Source organism: Heterodontus francisci, chromosome 4 (genome assembly GCF_036365525.1).
Source record: "Heterodontus francisci isolate sHetFra1 chromosome 4, sHetFra1.hap1, whole genome shotgun sequence".
NCBI lineage: Eukaryota > Metazoa > Chordata > Chondrichthyes > Heterodontiformes > Heterodontidae > Heterodontus > Heterodontus francisci.
Window position 1 is genome coordinate 99,325,921 of NC_090374.1, and position 12,880 is coordinate 99,338,800.

Genomic DNA, 12,880 nt, shown 5'->3' on the forward strand with positions numbered 1-12,880 from the left:
GAGGGAGGAGCAGAATAACACAAGATTTCTTGTTCATTGAGTGTCACTGGCAAGGCCAGCATTTGTTGCTCATCCCTGACTGCCCTTAAGGTGGTGGTGATCTGGCTTTGTGAGGTGTGGGTACAAGCACAGTTGTGTTAGAGGAGGAGTTCCAGGATTTTAACCCAGTGACACTGAAGGAACAGTAATACAGTTCCAGGTCAGGATGGTGTGTGGTTTGGGCGAGAACATGCAGGTGGTGGTGTTCCCATGCATCTGCTTCCCCTGTCCTAGGTGGTAAAGGTCACGGGTTTGGACGGTGCTATCGAAGGAGCCTTGGCAAGTTGCTGCAGTGCATCTTGTAGATGGTGTACACTGCTGTCACTGTGTGCTGGTGGTGGATGGTGCCAATCAAGGGGGCTACTTTGCCCTGGATGATTTCAAGCTTCTCGAGTGTTGTTGGAGCTGCACTCATTCAGGCAAATCTGATGCTGGAGTAGCATTGTCCTGACCCCACTGTCATGACACACATTATAACCACCCTTCCCATCTTTAGCCTTAAACCTCTCTATATTGCACTTTTTATGACATTCCTGGTCTCATTGATCCTATGAACCTTTCTCCTTCGTTGCCTCAATGATCCAAATATACATATTTCCTCATTGCTGAACCTTCACTGTGTTGAAATTAAGGCAGGTCACAAGGTCTCGTACTCTAACCGAAATCAGCGGTTAAATTAGGGAATTGCATTATGTGCTCTTGTGTAGCTAGAGCAGAAGGAAAGTTTCCTGGGAGCTCACCTCTACTCAATGCATAGAGCACATCTGGTCTATGTCTTTAGATTTTCTTCCACTGGGTTTATTTGAAGCAGTCCATACATGCGAATAGCCAGCACTGAATGTGATTTCTGCATGAGTACATAGTTATAAAATGCTTCTTTTTGAATAATTCCTATATTGTATATATACATACACATATATAATGTATATGAGAAGACTTTTAATTAATAAAAAATGTAGTCTGATTTCATTTTTTATCCCCAATGCTGAAATGACTGGTGTTGGGTCTGGACTAGCCTTAGCTGAAGGGCAATCTACGGAATGGATGCTGTATGCTGGCTGAATGAAATTATCCCTATAATGTATATGTGAAGCTGAAATGTTCAACAACATCCTGTGCAGTAACTAATTCAGGCTTTGCAGTTGAAACAATGCCATCAATAAAAAATATTATCTGGTCATTTTCTTTTTCCCTGTTTTATGCCTTGCTGTTTGCAAATTAGTAATTGCATGACAGTGGCAACATTTCAAAATTAATTAATTGGTTGTAAAGCACATTGGAATATCCTGAGCATATGAATGATCCTTAATAAATAGAAGTTCTTTTTCTCTTCCAAGTTGTTCAGGCTTGACCAGCAATGTACTGCTGTAAACATTGGCCATTATTTGGTGTGCAGGGTATCTAATGGTATCTGCCATCAGTGTTTGCCCCCCGTCGTTTAAGTTTTTAAAAATTGTTGCTTGGCAAGTTGCTAAAAGTTATTAGCTGATAATGTTGAAATGAGGGAAACTTGGCATCTGGGACCTGAGTGAGCAGGGCAAGCAACTGGGTATCTCCTTAATCAGATTAAGCTAATGCGCAGGCGAGAGCCACGCATCGCCTCCTTTGGGGAAAGCTCGCCGCATTACATGCCAATTAGGCACTTAAGTGGACAGCAGCGGGCCTTCCCTGGGATTAAAGACACCGGCAACAGACGTCCCACCTGCTGAGAGCTGCCAAACAATCAGAGGCAGCAGCTGTTTAACTGAGCAGCACCACCACAAAGTCGGTGGCTGCTGCCAGTACTGGACTCACCAGAGGCGCTGGACACAGGCCACAGGTAAGTTAGGGTGGGAAGGGTTTACGTGCTATGGGTCGCAGGAGGGGTGTGTGGGGGGGTGGCAGCAGCAAGGGTAGGGGGGTGGCTGTCAGCAAACCCACCCTTCCCAATGCCCAGTACCTCAACCCGACACTAAGTGTCTTTTAACAAAAGACCCGCCACGGAGCCTGAAAGCAGCCCGCACGGGTTTGCTTGGCGTGCTCCTCGTGTGGCGACAGGCCTGCTCGCCACAGGGCTAATGCAGAGATGGGATGAGACCCTTAATTAGGCATTAATTGCCCATTAAAGGGCCTCAATTGGCAGTAGGGCGGGAAAGCTGTCGATGAGCCTTCCCACCCTGGACAATTTGGGTGGAAGCAGGAAGGTGTCAGGACACCACCCCACCTCCCCTGCCCCCCCCCCCCCCCCCCCCGCCACTGACCATCCCACCTGATTATATGCTCTCCTCACCTTCAAAGTTGTCATGGTGGAGAGCATAAAGCTCCCCCCTCAGAGTGGGTGAATTCAATGTCAAATCAGGCATGGAAATAAAAATAAAGAGAGGAAAGAAAATGGATTGAGAGAGAGAAAAAGAAACTGAAAGGAAAAGTAAGAACATTTAACTTTTTTATACTTTTAAAATCTCCAACAACAATTAAAGCATGAAGGAATGAAACTGCACACTTGTAGTAGTTAACTGTCAGCACCAGAAAGGTTGACTAGCAGTAATTAACTCTTACACATTGTTGAAAGGATACTTAGACTTGGAAAGATCTGACTTAACTTTCTGTGATGAGTTTGGTTCGTATCTACTGTGCAAATACAGCAACTTAACAGCATTTATTGCATTTCTGTGGTGAGGCAAATAGGTGGCATTTTCACAAAACAACAGCGGAACAACCGTCCTCTAACAGCAACTTTTAGGTTTCACATTTAACTGTGCATTGGCCCTGCCTGAAGTGGCATTTCCACAGAAATAATGGCAAGCTCCATTACTTTGATTGAAAATTATGGGCCTTTGTTTAAATTACAGCTTATCAACACTAGTATAAGACAGTAATGAAGAATTTTAGTTTATGTTCCCGATCCAACAGTCATCCTCCTGGCACTACCTGCAGGTCCTGACCTTTCAATACATGATTTTGTCACGCCTGAACATACAGCAGTGTACATTTACATGCTAGGAATTATTTGTATATACGGACTGTGCTCGGTTGGTATGTCGTGACCTGTTGGCTTGTGAAATTTCTGATGCTTTTCCATTGCTGTATCTTTTTTTCCCCTCAGATTTGTAGGAGCATTTTCTCTGCATTTAGTTTTGTGTAGCAAAGTATATATAAGTCACTAGAAAATGTCCATCTATGATTCACCTTTTATAATTAACTTGTCTGACATCTACATGGTTTTTGTCCTCAGTTTTTATCTCATTTGTTATGCTGAAGAGTAGTGTTAATTCAGGAAACTGGGTCCCTTCTAGCACAAAATCATTATATAAAATAGCTTTCTGGACAGTACTGTGCTGAAGCAAACATTTTAAAATATCTAAGTTAATAATAAGCCTTGTTACTGTGTATCAAAGGGATTGTTTTAGGCCTTGCCTTGTGCATTAGTGACTGTATTACCTTTGACATATAGTAGAAGATTAAAGCAGCTATAACATATAATCTGAATTTTTTCCCCCGAATGCAAAATACAAACCTGCTAAAAATGTAAATTTGTTGTTTGATTTTAACCCTTAGCAGGTTTAGGGCAGGTGGTAAAGCCTGACTCGGGTATAAAATTAAAACCCGATCTGGGCTGACCTGACCACAACCAACCCGAACCCGACCCCGACCCCGACCCAAGCCCGAGTCCTTTAACTGTTTTTCGCGCCCAACCCAACACGAATCTCCTTCATCCGTTCCAGCAGCAGGCTATTCCTGAAGATGGAGTTGTGGGGAATCATGGGTAAGTCTGATCCCATGACTTCCGGAAGCAGCACCGTCCAGCCCAACCCAACCCGAGCCCAAATGCTGGACACGGAATATAGACCCGACCCGAACCCAACACGTAGTCAGGTTCGGGTCAGGTAGCCAGGCTTTAGCAGGTGGTACAGGTGGGAGGTAGGTTTTAAGTAGTAGGAGGAAGAAAGGATATTAGGTGGACTGACATTAAGGGATGCTTGCCGGAAAGGAGGTAAGTCGTGGGATGGATGGGTGGGTGTGCTCAAAATGGATTTTCAGGCGGGAAGAGGCTGGGAGGTCATGATTTTCCTTTTGGGACCCAGGGAACAATACTGTTCATCCTGGCACCACAAAGGAAAATTTTACACTTATCTTGGAGAGCCTCTTCTGTCTGCCAACCGCTGCCAACCCACAGAGGTTTCCTGTTCAGACCCCAGTTAAAATGCACTTAAGGCCCCAGTGACACAATAGAATCTAAAGCATGCATCGAATCGTGAGGCCCCTGTCTGCTTTAGGGCGGCAGGTCAAAATTCAAAATAAATTCAGGCCTTTGTAGACTGAACATTGCTATATTCAGTCTATCTCGAGATAGATACTTAGTTTACATATTAAAAAGAAACGCACATTCCAATTAGGTCATCAGACTATCTCTTGATAGAGTTAAAGGTTTGTGTCTCCACTGCTTAACCAAGCAGATTAATTCTTCAATATCACAAGGTCAATTTTCTGGAACTAGAAGAGACATGCAAAACATTTGTGGTGAAATTAGTACCTTTATTGCAACAGTACTTTAAATCCCCATCCCATCCTTCCCATGCCAATCCCTGTCATGCCATACCCATCCCATTACTTTCATCCCTCATATCACCCACCCCACCTCTTCCTCACATGCCAACCCTATTCCCCCCTTCCTCATTTCCCAAGCCATTCATCCCCCACCCCCGATGCCATCCAACCACCCCTTCCATACCACTTTCCCTGCCCATGCCATCCCCCCCTCACTCCCTCCGCATGCAGTTCTCCCTTTCTCCCCCTCCATGCCATCTCGCCCCCCCCCATGTTGTTTACTCCCCTCCCTCCCATGCCGTGTCCCCCCTTCACCCCCATGCTCATACCCCCATGCCATTCCCCCTTCCTCCCCCACATGCCGTTTCGCCCTCCCCAGTATTCTCCCCCTCCCCTATGCCATTCCCACTCTCATTTTTCCACCCTTGTCATGATGTGCTCCAAGCCTCAACCCTCCTCTCTGTCCTCCCACCCCCCTCCTCCGAACAAATCATCATCAAGAACCCAATAAACGTGGCTGGGGAGTGGGGTTCCCTGGAGACCAGAGTGTAGTAAGCGAGGCTGGCGTGTGGGGGAGTCGCAGGCCAGTATCCAAGGCCAGGGAGCAATGAAAACCAGAGCCCATTAACCAAGGCCGAGAAGCAGTGAGAGCCCGAGGCCAGTAACTGAGGCCGAGAAGCAGTGAGAGCCCGAGGCCAGTAACCGAGGCTGGGATATAGTGAGAGCTGGGGCCAGTAACAGAGGCCAAGCAGTGACAGCCCGGGGCCAGTAACTGAGGCTGAGAAGCAGTGAGAGCCAGGGCCAATAACCAAGGCTCAGGAGCAGCGAGAGCCGGGTGCCAGTAACTGAGGCTGGGGAGCAGTGAGATCTGGGGGTCAGTAACCGAGGCCGAGAAGCAGTGAGGGTCCGGGGCCAGTAACTGGGCCTTGGGAGCAGTGAGAACTGGGGACCAGTAACCGAGGCTGGGGAGCAGGGGGCCAGTAGCCGAGGCCGAGGTTCATCGAGGCTGGGGAACAGCGAGAGCAGTGGGCCAGTAACTAAGGCTGGGCACAGCAAGGCTGGGGGCCAGTAACTGAGGCTGGGGAGCAGCAAGGCTGGGGAGAGAGAGAGCTGGGGGCCAGTAACTGAGGCTGGGGAGCGAGAGAGCTGGGGGCCAGTAACCGAGGCTGGGGAGAGAAAGAGCTGGGGGCCAGTAACTGAGGATGGGGAGAGAGAGCTGGGGGCCAGTAACCAAGACTGGGGAGCGAGAGCGCTGGGGGCCAGTAACTGAGGCTGGGGAGCGAGAGCGCTGGGGGCCAGTAACCGAGGCTGGGGAGCGAGAGCGCTGGGGGCCAGTAACCGAGGCTGGGGAGAGAGAGAGCTGGGGGCCCGTAATCGAGGTTGGGGAGCAGCGAGAGCTGGGATCTGGAGCCCAGTAACCACAATGTGTGTGCCAGGTTCCACTCACCAAATCAACCCACTGACCAATCAGAAAATCCTGACAAAAACTGTATTATTCTGGATTTCTCATCAGACACCATTGTGAAAGCACATCACAGCAAGGACTACTGCATTTCAAAAAGGCAGCCTACATTCTCCTTCTCAGGGCAGCTAGGATGGGCATCACCCACAGATGACAAACACATAGATAAAAAGTAACTAGGCTTCATGTTAAGTGCCAAGCTTACAATTACTCCCAAAACTTTTCTGGGAGCAATAAGGGGCTCTTCCTCTTCACCTTGGCATCACTGCTTCAACAAGTGTCCACTGCTTTCTTCTGTTCAACCAGTTCCTTATCCACACCCTGGTTTCATCTTGAACTCTTTGTCAGAGTAGTCTTTAATGATGAATTTTATCAAATGTGTTTTAGAAATTTTAAAAATTTATGGTTTTCTATTGTCCACTTGTGGTGTCACTTACTCAAAAATAAATGCATTTATGTGACAGGATCTAAAACCATGGATTTTGATATGGTAACTAAGTTAGTTGGGACAGTGGGTTGTTTAGATGGAAGCAGGACGTTACAAAGGGGCTTAGACATATTAAATTAGTGGGCAACACTGTGGCATATGGAGCTCAATGTGGATTCAAGAAAGGCATATCAGAATATTTTCTGCCATATGGTCCCAACACCCACGAGAAAATTCAGCCCAATGTTCCAACTGAGGCCTAATCAATGATCTTTAAAGATTTAGCTTATCTTTCTTGCTTTTGTTTTCTATGCCAAGGATTCCATATGCATTTTTAACAGCCTTATCAACTTGTCCTGCCACCTTCAAAGATTTGTATATGTGAAACTCCAGGTCTGTCTGTTCTTGCACTTCGTTTAAACTTGTATCAATTTGTTTACATTTCCTCTCTTCATTCTTTCTTCCAAAAATCAAATCTTCAAACTTCTCTCCACTAAATTCCAAATGCCCATTCCATCAGTCTACCTTTGTCCTGCTGAAGTCTGCTACTGTCATCCTCTCTGTTGTGCTACATCTCCAAGCTTTATGTCATCTGCAAACTTTGAAGTCCAGATCATTAATATTGATTGAAAAGAACAGTGGTTCTAAAACTGACACTTGGATATCATCACTTTGTAGATCCTGTGATCTGAAAAACATCTATTCACCACTACTCTCTGCATTCTGTCTCTTTGACAATTTTGTATCCGTGTTGCCACTTCCCCTTTAATCCCATGAGTTTCAATTTATCAATTATAAAAAATATATATGAAGACTTGCCTTTATACAGCACCTTTCATGACCTCAGGATGTCCCAAAGTGCTTTACCATTAGTGAAGTACTTCTCAAGTGGAAGTGCTGCTATTATGTACAAAATACAGCAGCCAATTTGAACATAGAAAGGTCCCACAAAGAGCAACATGATAATGACGAGATAATCTGTTTTTAGTGAAGTTGGTTGAGGGATAAATATTGTCCAAGAAACCAGGGAGGAACTCCCTTGCTCTTTTTCAAAATAGTGCTTTAAGATCTTTTATGTTCCTTTGGGTGGAATTTTGTGCTGGTAGCGGGGTATCAACGTCGGGGAAATCAACGCCAAGATCCCCGTGTTGGCTCTTGTACGGACGGCCCGCCAAATTTAATGCCAATCAGGCACTTAACAGGATAGCAGCAGGCCTTCCGTACAATTTAGGACCCTGCCACCGGAAGTCCCGGCCTTGCAGAGCTGCTGACCAATCACAGGCTGGCAGCTGCAGCGCCACCACGTAGGAAGTGGCTGCTGTAGCTGCAGCCACCAGATACCGAGGGGTAGCGCTGAAACCAAGCTCAAGGTAGGTAAGGGCAGGAGAGGTCTCACGATGGAGGGTATTCGGCAGCAAGAGCAGGGGGGAGGCCCTCAGCGGGCCCCCCACCTTCCCAATGCCGGGTCCCTCATTCAAGCATTAAGTGCCTTTGAATGAGGGAGCTCACCCCACCCGCAGCCGGCCTGCAGCTGGGAAGCAGCCCACACGGTTTTTGGTGCCATGCTTCCCGTGCATGACAGAGCCGCCCACCACACGGGTAATTGTGACTGCGATGGGAAGAGGCCCTTAATTAGGGGTTAATTACCCAGTTAAGGGCCTCAATTGGCAGCGAGGCAGGAAGGCCATTCACAGGCCTTCCCGCCCCGGACTAAATTTCGGCAGGTGGGGGATGGTATTGGTGTCCCCCCACCATCACCATTCCACCCGATTTTATTACTCTCCCTGCATCCAAACCTGCTGTGGGGGGAGCATAAAATTCACCCCCCAAAGAGGGCAGACAAGGCCTCTGTTTAACGTCTTATTCAAAAGATGGCACCCCTGACAATGCAGCATTCCCTCAGGACTGCACTTGAGTGTTTGCCTAGATTTTGCACTCAAGTTTCTGGAGTGAGACATAAACCCACATTCTTCTGATTCAGAGGCAAGATTACTATCACTGAGCCAAAGCTGATGTTTTTAGCTGTGTCTTATATATTCCTGGAACATTACTTTGCAGACATTTCATGTTCCCATGCTCATGGTTCTCAGCAGGATTAATGCAAACAGCTCCCTCAATCAAGCAAATACAATAACTCTTGTAATTTTTTTAAAATCAACAACTGAAGTTCACGATTTTCTTAGCTGACATAAAAATTAAACCAGATTGTTGTCAAAAAATGTGGCCACTAGAATTATGTGTTCAATAATTGATACCAGTGCACTTTAGGAAAAATTTCACTTAAAGCAGTACACTTAAATGTTCTATGATACTTTTAATTCGCTGCAAATGGCTTTCATCACAAATGATGGCTGTAACCAAAAGTACTATTACCCGAGTGTTATGCAGTTCGAAATACACTCCAAAGGGCAAACCCAAATTTGAATGGCTAACATTTATATTTAGACTGCTGGGTGTTTTCGCAGTAAAAGTAGGCATGGCTGAAATATTTCACATGTCCACTTTACTGAAATCTTAATGATGGAGCTATATAAAATTATTGCTTGAGGCATTGCTTTGAAATCTGCTTTTCTAGCAGATTTCAGAAGGATTTAGGAATGCACTATCCCGATGTGTGCAGTCAATTCTTGGAAATTGACCTACATTTCAGGGAATAACTGATTCCAGCAGAGGCTTATATAGTTTCTCCGTTATACAGAACGTGGCGGGAGGGGGCGTTTGTTATGAAGGGACCAGTACACTAACTAGTTACTTGCTATGAAGGGGGCAGTTACCTGTTTGTGCTGTAGTAATTAATACTTTTAAATGATTGTTCACCAATTTACTAATCATTTTCTTTGTTGTTTGAATTTGACAGCCTAACTCCACAGTAATCGAACGAGCAGTTGCACGGATTGCCTCACATCCACTCATGAGCAGAAAAATTGTAGCTATTAAAGGTAAGATATAGAATACTGTAAAACAAGTAATGAAGAAAAGAAATTGTGTATCTATGACTTGCGTATATATTGCCACTGAAGAAACGCAGCTTGCTCATTCCAGTGATATAGTTATCTATTCTTTAGAAGCTAAACTTGAATTATTATGGTTTCATGCAAAAATATTAGTTGACCATTTAGTGTCATTAAATTTTCAGTCATTGGCCAAGATTCAGAATTTTCATATTGTACATGACAACGACAGGAATTTACGGAGACCAAGAAGTGTCCTGGTGTACCACATAGGAACTTGAGTGTGGTGTCATAGAATCGTGGAATGCAGTTTTGTGTTTCTGATCTTGACCACACTATTCTGATGAGCTTTTGACATGAGAGGGAATAAAATCATAGCAATATAATCATTTTAGGATCATGTTTGCATGCCTCTGAGCAATTCTGACAGAAATCTTGGTATAGACTGTTTGTCCTCCCAGTTGCAGTTGGGGCATGCTTAATGAAAGGGGTATTAAGGAAATAGACCTTGTTGATTTATATCCAAATATGGTTCCACAAGCCAGTGAAAACCTCTTTCACTCTGTACCTCATTCTATAAGAAAGAGATTGTTTGTGAAATTCTTATAGATTTGGATTAATTTCACCTAAAAATCCTAGCGCAAATGGCACGAGAACATATGAACATACAAATTAGCAGCAGGAGTAGGCCACTCGGCCCCTCGAGCCTGCTCCGTTATTCAATAAGATCATGCTGAACTGATTGTAATCTCGATTCTACATTCCGACCTACCCCCAATAACCTTTCACCCCCTTGCTTATCAAAAATCTATCTACCTCTGTCTTAAAAATATTCAGACTCTGCTTCCATTGCCTTTTGAGGAAGAGAGTTTCAAAGGCACTCAACCCTCAGAGAAAAAAATTTCTCCTCATCTCTGTCTTAAATGGACGACCCCTTATATTTAAATAGTGATCCCTAGTTCTAGATTAACCCACAAGGGGAAACATCTTTTCCACATCCACCCTGTCAAGACCCCTCAGGATCTTATATAGTTCAATCAAGTCGCCTCTTACTCTTCGAAACTCGAGCCTAACCTGTCCAACCTTTCCTCATAAGACAACCTGTTGATTCCAGGTATTTGTCTAGTAAACCTTCTCTGAACTGAACTATATAACTGAAGCAGAATCTCCCCACTTTTGTATTCAATTTCCCTCGCAATAAATGATAACATTTTATTAGCTTTCCTAATTACGTGCTGTACCTGCATACTAACCTTTTGAGATTCATGCACTAGGATACCCAGATCCCTCTGCATCTCAAAGCTCTGCAATTTCTCACCATTTAGATAATATGCTTCCTTTTTTATTCTTCTTGCCAAAATGGACAATTTCACATTTTCTACATTATACTCCATTTGCCAGATCTTTGCCCATTCGCTTAACTTATCTATATCCCTCTGTAGCCTCCTTATGTCCTCTTCACAACTTAATTTCCAACCTAACTTTGTGTCATCTGCAAATTTAGCAACCATACCTTCGGTCCTTTCATCCAAGTCATTTATATAAATTGTAACAAGTTGAGGACCCAACACTGATCCCTGCGGCGCACCATTTGTTACATCTTGCCAACCAGAAAATGACCCATTTATGCCTACTCTGTTAGCTAGCCAATCTTCTATTCATGCTGATATGTTACCCCCTATACCACGAGCTTTTATTTTCCACAATAACCTTTGATGTGGCACCTTATCAAATTCCTTTTGGAAATCTAAGTACAGTACATCCACCTGTTCCCCATTGTCCCCAGCACATGTTACTTCTTCAAAGAACTCCAATAAATTGGTTAAACATGATTTCCCTTTCACAAAACCATGTTGACTCTGCCTGATTACCTTAATTTTTCGAAGTGCCCTGGTATAACGTCTTTAATAATAGCTTCTAACATTTTCCCCAAGACAAATGTTAAGCTAACTGGCCTGTAGTTTCCTGCTTTCTGTCTCCTTCCCTTTTTGAATAAAGGAGTTAACATTTGCTATTTTCTAATCTAATGGAACCTTTCCCGAATATAGGGAATTTTGGAAAATTAAAACCAACGCATCAACTATCTCACTGGAAACTTCTTTTAAGACCCTAGGATGAAGTCCATTAGGACCCAGGTGCTATCTGTTAATTTTTTTTAAATTCATTCATGGGAAGCGGGCGTCACTGGCCAGGCCAGCATTGATTGCCCATCCCTAATTGCCCTTGAGAAGGTGGTGGTGAGCTGCCTTCTTGAACCGCTGCAGTTCCTGTGAGATAGGTACACCCACAGTGCTGTTAGGAAGGGAGTTCCAGGATTTTGACCCAGCGACAGTGAAGGAACGGCGATATATAGTTCCAAGTCAGGATGGTGTGTGACTTGGACGGGAATTTGCAGGTGGTGATGTTCCCATGCATCTGCTGCTCTTGTCCTTCGAGGTGGTAGAGGTCGTGGGTTTGGAAGGTGCTGCCTAAGGAGCCTTGGTGCGTTGCTGCAGTGCATCTTGTAGATGGTACACACTGCTGCCACTGTGTCGGTGGTGGAGGGAGTGAATGTTTGTGGATGGTGTGCCAATCAAGCGAGCTGCTTTGTCCTGGATGGTGTCGAGTTTCTTGAGTGTTGTTGGAGTCCCATCCAGGCAAGTGGACAGTATTCCATCACACTCCTGACTTGTGCCTTGTAGATGGTGGACAGGCTTTGGGGAGTCAGGAGGTGAGGTACTCGCCACAGGATTCCTAGCCTCTGACCTGCTCTTGTAGCCACGGTATTTATATGGCTACTCCAGTTCAGTTTCTGGTCAACGGTAGTCCCTAGGATAGTGGGGGATTCAGCGATGGTAATGCCAATGAATGTCAAGGGGAGATGGTTAGATTCTCTCTTGTTAGAGATGGTCATTGCCTGGCACTTGTGTGGCGCAAATGTTACTTGCCACATATCAGCCCAAGCCTGGATATTGTCCAAGTCTTGCTGCATTTCTACACGGACTGCTTCAGTATCTGAGGAGTCACGAATGGTGCTGAACATTGTGCAATCATCAGTGATCATCCCCACTGCTGACCTTATGATTGAAGGAAGGTCATTTATGAAGCAGCTGAAGATGGTTGGGCCTAGGACACTACCCTGAGGAACTTCTGCAGTGATGTCCTGGAGCTCAGATGATTGACCTCCAACAACCACACCCATCTTCCTTTTCGCTAGGTATGACTCTAACTAGCAGAGAGTTTTCCCCCTGATTCCCATTGACTCCAGTTTTGCTAGGGCTCCTTGATGCCATACTCGGTCAGATGCTGTCTTGATGTCAAGGGCAGTCACTCTCACCTCACCTCTTGAGTTCAGCTCTTTTGTCCATGTTTGAACCAAGGCTGTGATGAGATCAGGTGCTGAGTGGCCCTGGCGGAACCAAACTGGGTATCACTGAGCAGGTTATTGCTAAGCAAGTGCTGCTTGATGGCACACTTGATGACACCTTCCATCGC

At 45.1% G+C, this 12,880-nt stretch overlaps 1 protein-coding gene across 6 annotated transcripts in view; it reads left to right on the top strand.

Moving 5' to 3' along the window:
* srfbp1 (serum response factor binding protein 1) overlaps positions 1-12,880 on the top strand; it is a 269,448-nt gene that overhangs the window by 233,442 nt on the left and 23,126 nt on the right. For all 6 annotated transcript variants that reach the window (XM_068029898.1, XM_068029899.1, XM_068029901.1 and 3 more), the window contains one exon: positions 9,313-9,394. In XM_068029898.1, the coding sequence (XP_067885999.1) occupies positions 9,313-9,394 (82 nt within the window). The remainder of the gene's footprint in view (positions 1-9,312; positions 9,395-12,880) is intronic.